The sequence below is a fragment of the Bos taurus genome, chromosome X, assembly GCF_002263795.3.
Source record: "Bos taurus isolate L1 Dominette 01449 registration number 42190680 breed Hereford chromosome X, ARS-UCD2.0, whole genome shotgun sequence".
Taxonomy (NCBI): Eukaryota; Metazoa; Chordata; class Mammalia; order Artiodactyla; family Bovidae; genus Bos; species Bos taurus.
In genome coordinates this window covers 105835274-105848933 of record NC_037357.1, presented here as the reverse complement: position 1 = coordinate 105848933, position 13660 = coordinate 105835274, and the positions used below count along the sequence as shown (strand labels likewise).

Below are 13660 nucleotides of genomic sequence, written 5' to 3'. Positions count from 1 at the left end.
AGAGTTTTTATAGACCTACCATAGTGGGCAACACTAGCTGCTAACAGGCTGGTTTAAACTAAGGGGTTTCCCGCAACTGGGAACAGTAGTCAAGATGGGGAGGGGGATCCCTGACCTTTACACGGACAAGCATGATTAAGCAGGTTTGTAGGGGCTGGGCAATTGCAAAGAGCAGGACAAGGGTGAGTGAGATAAACCCCAGTTCCTAGTATTATAAGTCCCCACTTTCTGACACTACATGACCTACGTGATCCAGACTTTGCAAGGAGCAAGCTGAGTTAGACAGAAGGAGCAGGAGGTTATGTAAAATTTTAACTTTTCCTCTTCAAACATGCCTGAGGTGGGACGAGTTGGGGGTAGGGCGACAGAAGGAAAAAAACATGGGAAAGAAAGAAAAGAGTGAAGGAAATAACTAAGGACACACAGAAAATGGTTCAAAATGCCGAATTAAAATTCTCAGCAGCATTTACCCTTAACTTCACTGGTTAATGACCTCAGGTCATTTATGGGGTCCACAAGGTGCCTGAATAGGTTTGGGGGGCTGGTCTCTAGAAGACAGAATCTCCATTCCTTACCTTATCCTGGTGTGGTTCTCTGAACTTCTACTCCTGGGGATTCCGAAAAAAACAACCCGACAGCCAAGGCTGAGGAAAAGTTTCCCTATGGGGCACTTCATTGTTTTACTGCATTCAAATCCCTCAGCCTTTGGGATGAAACACTCAGAAGACTGAGAACGCCAAAGTGACCGAGACGAAAACACAACTTTCAGGAGGGCGCTTAGCTTTTTTTCCCAGAAGCCTCTACAAGTTCGGCGGCTTCTCAACCTTTTCTGTGCATGCGAATCACCTGGGGCTCTTGCTAAATATGCTGACTGTGATTCATTAGGTCGGAGGCGAAGTAGGAGCCTCTGCATTTTTAACGCGCTCCAGGTGATGCTGATCTGCTGACCCTCGGAGTACACGAGGGACTCGAGGTCTTCACCTCCCGGCCAGGTGTGCATATGCCCAGCCTCGGCTTTCCGGCTCGCTGTCCCGCGCGTCCCTGGCCTTCCGCCGAGAGGGGAGGAGTCGGGGGCGGAGCGGGAGGAGTGGCGCGGCCCCCGCGTGGGTCCTGCCGGAGATCACCTCGGCCCCTTGGCGAGGAAGCCAAGCTGCGGCGGCGCAGGAGGGGGCGGGTTCGGCGAGGGCGCGGCCTCTGGGAGGGGGGCGCACGACGCACATCCCCCGCGCTCGCCCGGGCCACTAGGGAGCCTCGCGGCAGTCCGGTGCCCCACTTGGCAATCCGCTCCGCGCTGCTTCCTCGCGCCCGCCTCCTCTTGTCACCTCCCGTCTCAGCCTCCTCGCTCCATCCCGGCTGTATCCACCGCCATCCGAGTGCCTCAAAGAGCGAGAGGTGGTGCGCGGGACCGCAAGGCGCGTCCTCCAGCGGACCCCGGCTCGGCCTTGGTGGGGGCACGGGCGGTAGCATGGACACCAAACGCTGCTTTGCCAATCGCTTCGATGACTACCAGGGCAGCCTGCTGGCGGGCCAGTGCGAGGAGGCGGTGGCGCCCTTGGTCACCGCCACCATCGAGCGCATCCTCCAGGAGCTGCCCCCGCTCGGGGGCGGCCCGGAGGGCCGGGGGGCGGCAGCCGCGGCCAGCAGCTGCCAGTGGGGACTGTACGGCGGCGTGGCCGGGGTGGCCTACATGCTCTACCACGTCTCTCAGAGCCCGCTCTTCGCCGGGGCTCGGGAGCGCTACCTGCGCTTGGCCAAGCGCCTCATCGACGCGTGCGCCCGCGCTGAGGAGTGGGGCGAGCCGGACGCCGACACCCGCGCCGCCTTCCTGCTCGGGGGCGCGGGCGTGTACGCCGTGGCCACGCTAGTGTACCACGCCCTGGGCCGGCCCGACTACGTGCAGCCGCTGGGCAAGTTCCGGGCTCTGTGCGCCGTCTGCGCGCCCGTCTCCTTCCTCGAGTGCGGCTCCGACGAGCTATTCGTGGGCCGCGCGGGCTACTTGTGCGCCGCACTCGTTCTCAAGCAGAAACTCGCCCAGGAGGTAAGAGGCCACCCCGGCCGCAAGGGGGCGCGTGCCACCCTACCACCCGGCTCCCGGCTCCGGGAGCGGCGCCCGGGCTGTTCTCCATCTCTCTTTGTTACTCTTTTGACTCTGGTTTCTTGAGGCTCTTGAGGTTTATCCCCTGCTTTTGTCCGTCTCCCCCCGCCCCACCCTCCCCCCACTGCTTTCAGTCTCTCAGTTGGGATTATGCGCCTTTGCTCTTTGTTCGTGTTTTACTGAGACATGGCATCTCCCCAAATGCCTCTTTGCCCAGGTGTTGTCTGGAGGTCCTTTCAAGTGAGATTTTTTAATATCCCAAATGAAAGAGATTTCCCTTCCTTTAAACCCTCCTGTCAAAAGCTGAAGTACCCTCGCATGTCAGAGTACTAGAAACTCATAGAAGTTTGGGAATGGGCTGATCTATGCTAGTACTGTTTCCATCATTAAGGTGAAGGTAAATTGTTTCTGCGACCCCCGGGTCTGTATGTGCTTCCTGTGTTGCTTTCTATTCAGTAAATTGCACGGGTCTTATAAAATGCATCTCTGAGGGGAGTGTCCTCTTTTAAATACATAAATGTAGACAGAATTCTACACTATTGTAATCGAAAGTGCCCCCCCCCCCCATTTTAAAATGAATCGTTAGGATTGTCAAGACGACAGCATACTTGACAGGGCAGGTTTTCTTAATGAATAGCTTTCCAGGGGCTCCTTGAAGTGAATCGGATTTCACAACTATATGTGTTTGCTTTTTTTTGTTGTTGTTTATTTATTTTTTTTTTTTCCTGGATTCACTTTGAATACAGCGCGTGGATATTAGAAGAGAGAGTGCCAGTTTCTGTGGTGTAGGGAAAAAAAAAAAAAGTCCTCCAAAGGATCATAGTAACTAGAACTGAAAGAGAAGCACTTCATTCATAATCCACTGGAGCCAAATACTGTTTAGGGAGGAAGTGACACATTTAACTTGGCTCCATTTGGGTGAGAGAAGCGTTTGAAGACAAATTAAAGGTACACAGTGTTTTTAAAGTGTAATTAACTTAGATAACCTCTACATAGGCAGTCTTGATTTTTTTTTTTTAATTTATAGCAGATGAGGTTAATTCAAGTGAGAAAGATTACCAAAGACTGTGCACTGTGCTAGCAGGGAAGCAAAGGGTTGTGTGACAAAGTTGTCTTGAAATAGTTCACTCTGCTTTGGAGTCACTGTTACCAGCTAGCAGTTTCCCAAGGGCCTTTCCAGTTGTAGAAAACCTCTGAGAAGGCCACCAGGCTATTTACATATCATTTGCATTATATTTGCATCTGCTCCTCAGACCTTGCAGTCTGGTAGCAGGCGATTTTCAGGTTTGTGGGGATTTCTCCCCCTAGTTGTTTTCCTTACACATGGTGCTTTCCCTTTCTATGCTTTTCTCCAGAATGGAATGGCAGAGTGGGAGAACTATCAGGTCATGCGCAGGTGGCAACCGATCAGAAGGACTCCTTGCCTGAAGACTGGTGGCCCAGGGCCAGTCTGCAGTGCTGATGCACAAAGACATTTCTTAAGACCTCTCTTGTGCCCTGCTGCCAAACTGGATCTATCTTTTTATACTAATCAAGTTGAGGTGCTCTAGCCCCTGCTCCCAGGAGACAGAACAAATTCGAAGGCTGTTTTTTTTTTTTTTTTTTTTTTTAAAGCAAAGAAAAGCTCTTAACCTGAGTAAATCAGCTAGTCTCAGTGGCAGCCTCAGCTGTGGTCATCCAAAAAGTTCAGGCATGAAAGGACAGATGCTAAGCATGCCAGGATTGAAGCCCTTTGAGGGGAAAATACAAGTCTTCTGCACCATCCCCACCCCCATGTCCTAGCCTGCATATGGCTTTGCCCTCGGTAGATGATCCATAAACCTTGATTAAATTGAATTGCAAACTTCTGTCATTTCTCTATGAATAATCTGTCATTCTGCCCTGGGTTTCTTTCTCTCCAATGTCATTTATATTCACTTTCCTCTTGGCAGTGCCCTCGGTTATCACCCTGGTCTAACTCCTCCCCACCCTACTTGACACATCTCTGCTACCTAATAAATAGTTGAATGAGTGAATCACCCTGTACTGGGATTAGTACTCTCAGCTAGTTTCTCTCACTCCAGCCATTCCATGTACCTCTGAGAAACCAGGCTGCTTATAAACACTTTTCATTATGTCACTACCCTGCTCAACGTCCTGCAATGGCTCCCTATTTCCTTTTCTCCAGTGGCTGCTCATCTCACAGTGAAAGCCAAGATCCTTAAAATGGCTGACAAAGCGCCATGTGATCTGACCCCAGCTTACCTACTCTACTTTTTGCTCACTCTGCTTCAACCACACGGGCCTTCTTGCTGTTTCAGGCATTTATTGTCTCAGGGTGTTTGTACTCGCTCTTCCCTCTGCTTGGAATACTCTCCCCCTATCTCTTTTTATAGTTAGCTCTCTGACCTTGTCTGGGTTATCTCCTAAATGAGTCCTTCCCTATCCACCCGATTTAAGACTGCCACCTGTCCCCTGACTTAGGCCCTTTTCTTGCTTCATTTAACTTATTTTCTTTACGTCTTCTTAACTTAGAATGTAGCTCCATAAAAAAGGGTTTCCATTTCATTGATGGACTTAAGCATTAAGATTGTACCTGGTACATATGTGGGTTCTCAACTTTCCTTGTTTTGGTTGTGGTGGAAATATTTTCGATGCTTTGCTTCATCTCTCAGTTCTAATAGCATCCCATTTACCAGTATTTTCCTTTATGGTGGTGCCTTTGATATTATGTTTAAAATAATCCTTTCCTGTTTCCGTAAGAGCTTAAAAAATCCTTTCCTACTGCCAAGGTATCAGTAAGTATTTGTTGAATGTGTGAATGAACACTACTTTCTTACAAATTTGACCTCAAAGCAAGCTTAACCACTAGACCAGTGTTTGTTAAACTTTAACATTATAGGCATCACCTACAGATCATGTTAATAAAATGCAGATTTTCTTTCAGCAGACCTGATATTAGGCTTGAGACTCTGAATTTCTGTCAAGGTGCTGCTGACAGTCCAGGGATCATGCTCTGAATAGCAAGGCAGTAATACATTACTACATGGATTTTGGCATTATACCAGCCCCGTCTATTAAGATGTTATTTTGTGAGGCTTGTATATTTATTTATAAAGTTGTAGTTTAGAATACTGATTACTGTATCCTACCATACTTTTGTTTTAACAACCTGCAAGAGGAATTTCTGTCAGGGCTTTGAAACAGGAAGAGTTGTGCTCCTCCTGGAAATGAATTGAATCTTTTTAAATCTCCAGGATGAGTTGTATAACTGATCATGTTGCTCACTTTATGTTGACTCCTAGGAAGCATATGGTCAGAACTATGGTCCACATAGCTTGTGTACAATACTGTATCACCTGTATTCTTATATACTAAAATTTACATTCTGTTTATCTGTATTTTTTTTCTTCCTTCATTTACCCTTTTCTGAACTTTCTTCCTTACATCTGATTTTATTGTTTGTATTTGTTTAGAAGATTCAGAGATGGAAAAAAGTGTGTGTATGTAGACAGACATAGAGACAGAACCATTCTCTCCAGGTAATATATTTTTTATTAATTTGGCCTTCCTGGAAATACTCCAGGGAAATAGCTTAGAGCAGGGGTCCCCAACCTCCAGGATCTAATGCCTGATGATCTGAGGTAGAGCTGATGTGATGATAATAAAAATATTAAGTGCACAGTGAATGTAATGTGCTTGAATCCTCCTGAAGCCATCCCCACCCCCCATCCATGGGAAAATTGTCTTCCAGGAAACTGGTCCCTGGTGCCAGAAAGGTTGGGGACTGCTGCCTTAGAGGGTTTGGTAGGCAGATATCCTTAAGAAATGGAGCACTGAAGTCTTAAGAAATCACACTGTAAACACTTGCATTGGTTTGTTCTGCTTTCCAGATTGGTGGAAATGTAGCAGGGAAAAGGAAGTGAGAATGGTGGTGGGGTAAAGGGGAGGCCTGGGGAACCACAGTTAAAATAATAACTTTTGCTCCTTGGTGACCTTGGACAAATAATTTTAACACCTTGGAGCCTAAATTTCCTCACTTGTAAAATGGACAAATGACAGCTTCCTCCTTCGCTTATTCTGTCATTCACTCACTCAGTGAATGTCAGGTTTCTCTGTATGCCCGGAACCTTGCTAGATGCCAGGGTTGAGCAGTGAACAAAAATCAATACAGTTATGTTGTCAGAAGTGCTCTCAGAAGGAAGTAAACAGGAAGTGCTGGCGGGGTGGGAGCGGGCAGGGTGCTGCCTGGCATACATTAGCGGGGAAGGATTCTCGGTGGAGGTGACGTCCTGGCTCATCACTGAAGCATGAGAATGAAGCAGCTGCCTTAAAAGCAGGCATTCCAGGCTGAGGGGATGGCAAGGACAAAGCCCCCAAGGCAGGAAACTGCTTGGAGATTTCCAAGAAAAGGAAGGTGGTGGCCCGGATGAAGAAGAGTGAGCAAAGGCTAGAGAGCTAGAGGCCAGGGAGGAGCTGTGAGCAGGGGAAAGGCAGGTCTGGCCGGGTAAAGTTAGGAGTTGGGCATTTGTTTCAGTTGGAAATAGGGCAATGTCTTCATCTGATTCACCTTATAAAACAATGATACAGATTGGTATTCTGTATAGACAGTGGATTGAACAGTATTAAGAAAGGTCACAGGAGGACTTTTTAGAGGGAATCTAAAAACCCCTTTCGTGCCAAGGACTCCTTTGTAAATCTGGTAAAACCTCCAGTACTTCTTTCGAGAAGAACGTTTTAAGATGCAGAAAATAAAACACGCAGGATTACAAAGGAAGCCAATTATCTTAACATTCAGTTACCAAAACATTTTCAAAACGTGTGATGCACTAGCATATGTGCTGCTTGATTAACACATTCAACGCGGTTTTGCAGTGGGACCTAAGGAGTATGGTACTTCTGCAGCAGTGATGAGGGGCAGTGATATTTCGAGATGTCTTCAACAACTGCAGTGTGACATGATCGTATCTGTGATTTCTATAGGTGGCAAAGTCACGAGTACTCCTGGTGTTTCGTGGTCTGCGTTTGTAATAAAAGGAAATGCCAAGCTGTTTAAATAAGGTTGGAGAAAATAGAGATGTGATTTTCTTTTCTTGGCCAAAGGGGACTGGTCTGGAGGTGGCTGCGATGACTCACCCAAGATAAAGTGCCTAGTGTAGTGCTTGGCACAGGGTAGCTGCTTAATGAAATCCATGTTATGCCCCTACTAACAAAAAATCAAAAGTGATTCTGAGCATCACATAGACAATTATGCCCAAGGAATCTATCTTCCTGCCATGATTAAAGGAAAAAGCCTTTTGCTAGATTGTTCACTGGGTCCTTAACTCATTCCTAAGCATGTGGTTGGCAGCTAAATGGGGATGCCCTTAGCTGGATATAATAGAATGTCTGATAGAAAGTGATTTATAAATAACGGGAACACTTATGACCTCACTTGACAAGGATTGTAGAGCTAGGTCATTCCAGGATTGGTTAAGTAACTCAGGAAAATCATCAGAACCCAAGCCCTCTCCAACCTTTTTCTCTGCTGTTCTGGGTGTGTGAGCTGTGCATGCTAAGCTGATTTAATCATGTCCAACTCTCTTCGACCCTAAGGACAGGCTCCTCTGTCCATGGGATTCTCCAGGCAAGAATACTGGAGTGGGTTGTCATGCCCTCTTCCAGGGGATCTTCGTGACCCAGGGATCGAACTGGTGGCTCCTGCGCCTCCTGCATTGCAGGCGCATTCTGTACCACTGAGCCACCAGGGAAGCCTTGGTGAGCTGTAGCACTCTTCAGGATTGCAAGATGGCTACTGCCTTTCCAAGCATTGTGTTCTCATATAACTGAGGCTGGGTTTTTTTTTTTTTTTTTTTCCTTGAATTTTTTTCTTATCATATGGAACAGTCTGTCCTTAAAGAATTTCCATTCTGCCTCATTGCCCAGCACTTGGTCAGCAACCCAGCTCTGACCACTCCTGGTTTCTGGGGAGGCCAGAACGGCTCGTATTCTTTATTTCCAGCCTCTTATCAGCGGATGCAGATTCTTTCAAGAAAGGAAGAGGGAATGGCTGTTGGGTGGTTACCAAAGTGTCTGCCTTTTGGCTCACTTACCAAGGTCTGTCTCATGACTTCCCACTTCCTTGACTTGTCAACAATATTACACCTCCTCCAGATCCTGTTTTGATTTTGTTTGGATAAATACCCAGAAGTGGGAATGATGGATCATATGCTAGTTCTCTTTTTTACTTTTTTGAGGAATATCCATACTGCTGTCGGTAGTTGTTATACCAATTTAGGTTACTACCAACAGTGTACAGGGTTCTCTTTTCTCTGCATCCTTGCTAACACTTTTTGATGATAGCCATTCTGAGAGATGGAGAAGGCAGTGGCACCCCACTCCAGTACTCTTGCCTGGAAAATCCCATGGACGGAGGAGCCTGGTAGGCTGCAGACCATGGGGTCTCGAAGAATCAGACACGACTGAGTGACTTCACTTTCACTTTTCACTTTCATGCATTGGAGAAGGAAATGGCAACCCACTCCAGTGTTCTTGCCTGGAGAATCCCAGGGACGGGGGAGCCTGGTGGGCCGCTGTCTATGGGGTCGCACAGAGTCGGACACGATTGAAGCGACTTAGCAGCAGCAGCAGCAGCATTCTGAGAGATGTGAGAATATACCTCATTGTGCTTTTGATTTGCATTTCTCTAATGGTTAGTGATACAGAATACCTTTTCATCCAACTGTTGGCTGTTTGTATTTCATCTTCAGAGAGATGTCTATGCAGTTCCTCTGCCCATTTTTTTTTTTTGGCATTTTTTTTTTAAATTCTTAAATTTAATAATTTTAAAACATGTGTTCCCCATCCTGAACCCTCCTCCCTCCTCCCTCCCCATACCATCCCTCTGGGTCGTCCCAGTGCACCAGCCCCAAGCATCCAGCATCGTGCATTGAACCTGGACTGGCATCTCGTTTCATACATGACATTTCACATGTTTCAATGCCATTCTCCCAAATCTTCCCACCCTCTCCCTCTCCCACAGAGTCCATAAGCCTGTTCTATACATCAGTGTCTCTTTTGCTGTCTCGTATACAGGGTTATCGTTACCTCTGCCCATTTTTAAAAATGAGTTGTTTGCTTTATATTTGTATGAGTTCTTTATATATTTTGAATTTTAACCTCTTATCAAAATGTGGTTTACAGGTATTTTCTCCTACAGTGTAGGTTGCTTGTTCTTTTTGTTAATTGTTTCCTTTGGCTGTGCAGAAGCATTTTAGTTTGATGTAGTTCCACTTATTTTTTGCTTGTGTTGCTTGTGCTACTGGTGTTATATCTAGAAAATCATTGCCAAGACCAATGTAAAGGAACTTTTCCCCTATGCTTTCTTCTAGGAGTTTTACATTTTCAGATCTTGTGTTTGTCTTTAATCCATTTCAAGCTCATTTTTGTGAGTTGTGTAAGATGGGGTCCAGTTTCATTTTTCTGCATGTAGTTATCCAGTTTTCTCAATACTGCTTATTATTGAGAATATTCTTTCCCCATTAAGTATTCTTGGCTCTCATATCAGATTTTAGTTGACCATATATGTGGGACTATATTTATGGGCTCTTGATTCTGTTCCATTGAACTGTTTTTATGTCAGTACCATACTGTTTTGATAATATAACTTTGTAATACAGTTTGAAATCAGGAAGTATGGTACCTCTAGCTCTGATCTCTTTCTCAAGATTTATTTGGCTCTTTGGGATCTTTTTTGGTTCTGTATGAATTTTAGGACTCTGTTTTTCTTTCTGTGAAAAATGACATTACAAATTTCAGAGCAATTGCATTGAATCCATAGATAGCTTTGAGTAGTGGTGGTGGTTAGTCACTAAGTCGTGTCCAACTCTTGCCATCCCATGCACTGTAGCCTGCCAGGCTCCTCTGTCCATGGGATTTCCCAAGCAAGAATACTGGAGTGGGTTGCCATTTCCTTCTCCAGGGGATCTTCAGGTATCCAACCCTGGCCTCTTGCACTGCAGGTGGTCTCTTGCATTGCAGGCAGATTCTTACTGACTGAGCCACCAGGAAAGCCCAGTATGATTACTACAGTCATGTTATGGTAAAGGATCAATTGTGTCTGATTCTTTGAGACCCATGGACTGTAGCCCACCAGGCTCCTCTGTTCATGGAATTCTCCAGGCAAGAACACTGGAGTGGGTTGCCATTCCTTCCTTCAGGGGATCTTCCCAACCCAGGGATCAAACCCAGGTCTCCTGCATTGCAGGCAGATTCTGTGGCTCAGATGGTAAAGCGTCTGTCTGCAGTGCAAGAGACCCAGGTTCAATTCCTGGGTTGGGAAGATCCCCTGGAGAAGGAAATGGCAGCCCACTCCAGTATTCTTGCCTGGAAAATCCCATGGACTGCAGAGCCTGGTAGGCTACCGTTCATGGGGTTATAAAGAGTCAGACACGACTGAGCGACTTCACGATTCTCTACCATCTGAGCCACCAAGGAAGCCCTTAGTAGTACGAACATCTTAATAATATCAGTCCTTCTGATCCATGAACACAGAATGTCTTTCCACTTATTTATCTTTAATTTCTTTCATCAAAGTCTTACAGTTTTCAGTGTACAAAATTTTCACCTCCTTTGTTAAACTTACTCTTCAAGTATTTTATTTTTGATATTATAGTGGGATTTCTTTATTTTTCAGATAGTTTGTTGTTTTTTTAGCATATAGAATCATAACTGATTTTTGTATGTTGATGCTATAACTGCAACTTTACTGAATTACTAGTTCCATCAATTTTTTGGTAGAGTCTTGAGAATTTTCTGTATGTAAGATTATATCAGCAAAGTTTTACTTCTTCCTTTCTGATCTGGACATCTTTTATTTCTTTGTATTGCCTGATTGCTTTGGCTAAAACTTCAGTAGTATGTTGAATAAGAGTGAGAGTGGGCAGCCTTATCTTGTTCCTGATCTTGGAGTAAAAGTTTTCAACCTTTTACCACTGAGTATGATGTTAGCTGTGGGCTTGTCATATATGGCATTTATTACGTTGAGGTATATCCCTTTTATACCCAATTTGTTCACTTTTTATCATGAAAGGATGTTGAATTTTGTCAAATTCTTTGTCTGCATCTATTGAGACAGTAATGATTTTTATCTTTCATTATATTAATGTGAGGGATTCCCTGGTAACTCAGATGGTAAAGAATCTTCCTGCAGTGAAGGAGACCCGGTTTCGAACTCTGGGTCAGAAAGATCCCCTGGAGAAGGGAATGGCAACCCACTCTAGTATTCTTGCTGGAGAATTCCCTGGACAGAAGAACCTGGAAGGCAATAGTCCATGGGGTCTCAAAGAGTTGGACAAGACTGACCAACTAACACTTCCACTTCCATATTAATGTGATGTATCACATTTTTAAAGGAAAACATTTTTTTTTATTCCTTCCATCACTTATTGAACAGACTATGTGGCATGCAGTGTCCTTTGTACTATGTATACATTTTTATTTTCATTTTTTCAACTGTACTGAGGTATAATTGACAAAATTGTAAGATATTTAAAGTGTGCATTGTGGTGGTTTGATGTATGTATACTTTGTAAAAGAATTCTCACCATATAGTTAATTAACACATCCATTGCCTCACATATTTGCATATGTTGAACCATCCTTATATCCCAAGGATTAAGTCCTTGGGTATGATCCCATTAATGTGCTCTTGAATTCAGTTTGCTAGTATTTTGTTAAAATTTTACATTTATGTTCATCAGGAATATTGGCCTATAGTATTCTTTTCTTGTGGTGTCCTTTTCTGACTTTTTAGTATGAGAGTAATTCTGGCCTCATAAAATGAAGTTGGAAGTGGCCCCTCCTCTTCTTTTGGAAGAGTTTGGGAAGGATTGACACTAATTTTTCTTTCAATGTTTGGTAGTATTCTCTAGTGAAACCATCTGGTCCTGGACTTTCCTTTGTTGGGAGATGTTTTATTAGTGATTCAGCATCCTTACTCATTATTGGTTTGTTTAGATTTCTGTTTCATCATAATTAACTCTTGGTAAGTTGCATGTTTTTAGGAATTTATCAATTTCTTCTGGTTTTCCAACTTGTTGGCATATAATTACTTGTTCACAGTAGTCTCTTATGATATTTTGTATTTCTGTGGTATCATTTTTAATGTCCCCTCTTTAGTTTCTGATTTTGAATTTTCTTTTTGTCTTAGTCTAGCTAAAGTTGGTGTTTTGTCATTTCAGAGAACCAATTCTTAATTTCATTGATTCTTTTCTCCTGTTTTCCTGTTCTCCATTTCATTTACTTTGGCTCTAATGTTTGTTTATAATTTCCTTTCTTCTGCCAACTTTAGGCTTAGGTTCCCCCTGCCCTGGACCCCAGTTCCTGAAGGTATAAATGTTAGATTGTTTTGAGAGTTTCTTTTCCCCAAGTTTTTCTTTAAAATTATTACTGTCATACAGGGTAAACACAAACAGTAAGAGGATCCAGGAAGATATAGAGGCATATTTCAAAGATACTGTGGATTCGGTTCCAGACCACTAGAATAAAGTGAATATCTCAATAAAGCAACCCACATGAATATTTTGATTTCCCAGTGCAGATAAGTTACATTTACACTTATACTTTAGTCTGTTAAGTGTGTAATCATTATGTCTAAAAAAACAAAGTGCACACCTTAATTAAAAAATACTTTATTGCTAAAAAATGCTAACCCTCTCAGCTTACCATTAGTCATGGTGCTAACATCAAAGATCACTGATACAGACCATCATAACAAATATAATAATAATGAAAAAGTCTGAAATGTTGGGAGAATTACCAAAATGTGACTCAAAGACAGAGTGAACAAATGCTGCTGGAAAAATGACTCTGATTTGCTCGACAGAGTGTTGCCACAAACCTTCAATTTGTAAAATAATAAATAAAAATAAAAATGGAATGTCTACAAAACACAATAAAGCAGAGAGCATAAAACAAGGTATGCTTGTTTTAAAAGTCCTCTTTGAACATAAAACATTTTCTTTTTAAGAAATATTCTGGTTATGTAAACTACCTGTATTTTTGCCCATTTATGTCATACTTGTGTGTGTGTATGTGTGTGTGCATATAAATGTGACACACCTTGTTTTCATATGTGCCTTCCCTATGCTATGCTATGCTAAGTCGCTTCAGTTGTGTCCAACTCTGTGCGACCCCATAGATGGCAGCCCCCCAGGCTCCGTCGTCCTTGGGATTCTCCAGGCAAGAATACTGGAGTGGGTTGCCATTTCCTTCTCCACTGCATGAAAGAGAAAAGTGAAAGTGAAGTCGCTCAGTCGTGTCCGACTCTTAGCGACCCCATGGACTACAGCCTACCAGGCTCCTCCGTCCATGGGATTTTCCAGGCAAGAGTACTGGAGTGGGGTGCCATTGCCTTCTCCACTGGTAGATGGTAAAGAATCTGCCTGCAATGCATGAGACCCCAGTTCGATTCCTGGGTCAGGAAGTTCCCCTGGAGAAGGGATAGGCTACCCACTCCAGTATTCTTGTGCTTCCCTGGTGGCTCAGACAGTAAAGAATCCTCATGCAATGCAGGAGACCTGGGTCCAATCCCTGGGTTGGGAAGAT

At 44.2% G+C, this 13660-nt stretch overlaps 1 protein-coding gene across 1 annotated transcript in view; it reads left to right on the top strand.

The window, feature by feature from the left end:
- Nucleotides 1–1147: 1147 nt before the first annotated feature.
- Nucleotides 1148–13660, top strand: part of LANCL3 (LanC like family member 3) — a 112996-nt gene continuing 100483 nt past the window's right edge. The window contains exon 1 of the mRNA NM_001206408.1: nt 1148–2038. Coding sequence (NP_001193337.1) covers nt 1466–2038 — 573 coding nt within the window. The 5' untranslated portion in view covers nt 1148–1465. The remainder of the gene's footprint in view (nt 2039–13660) is intronic.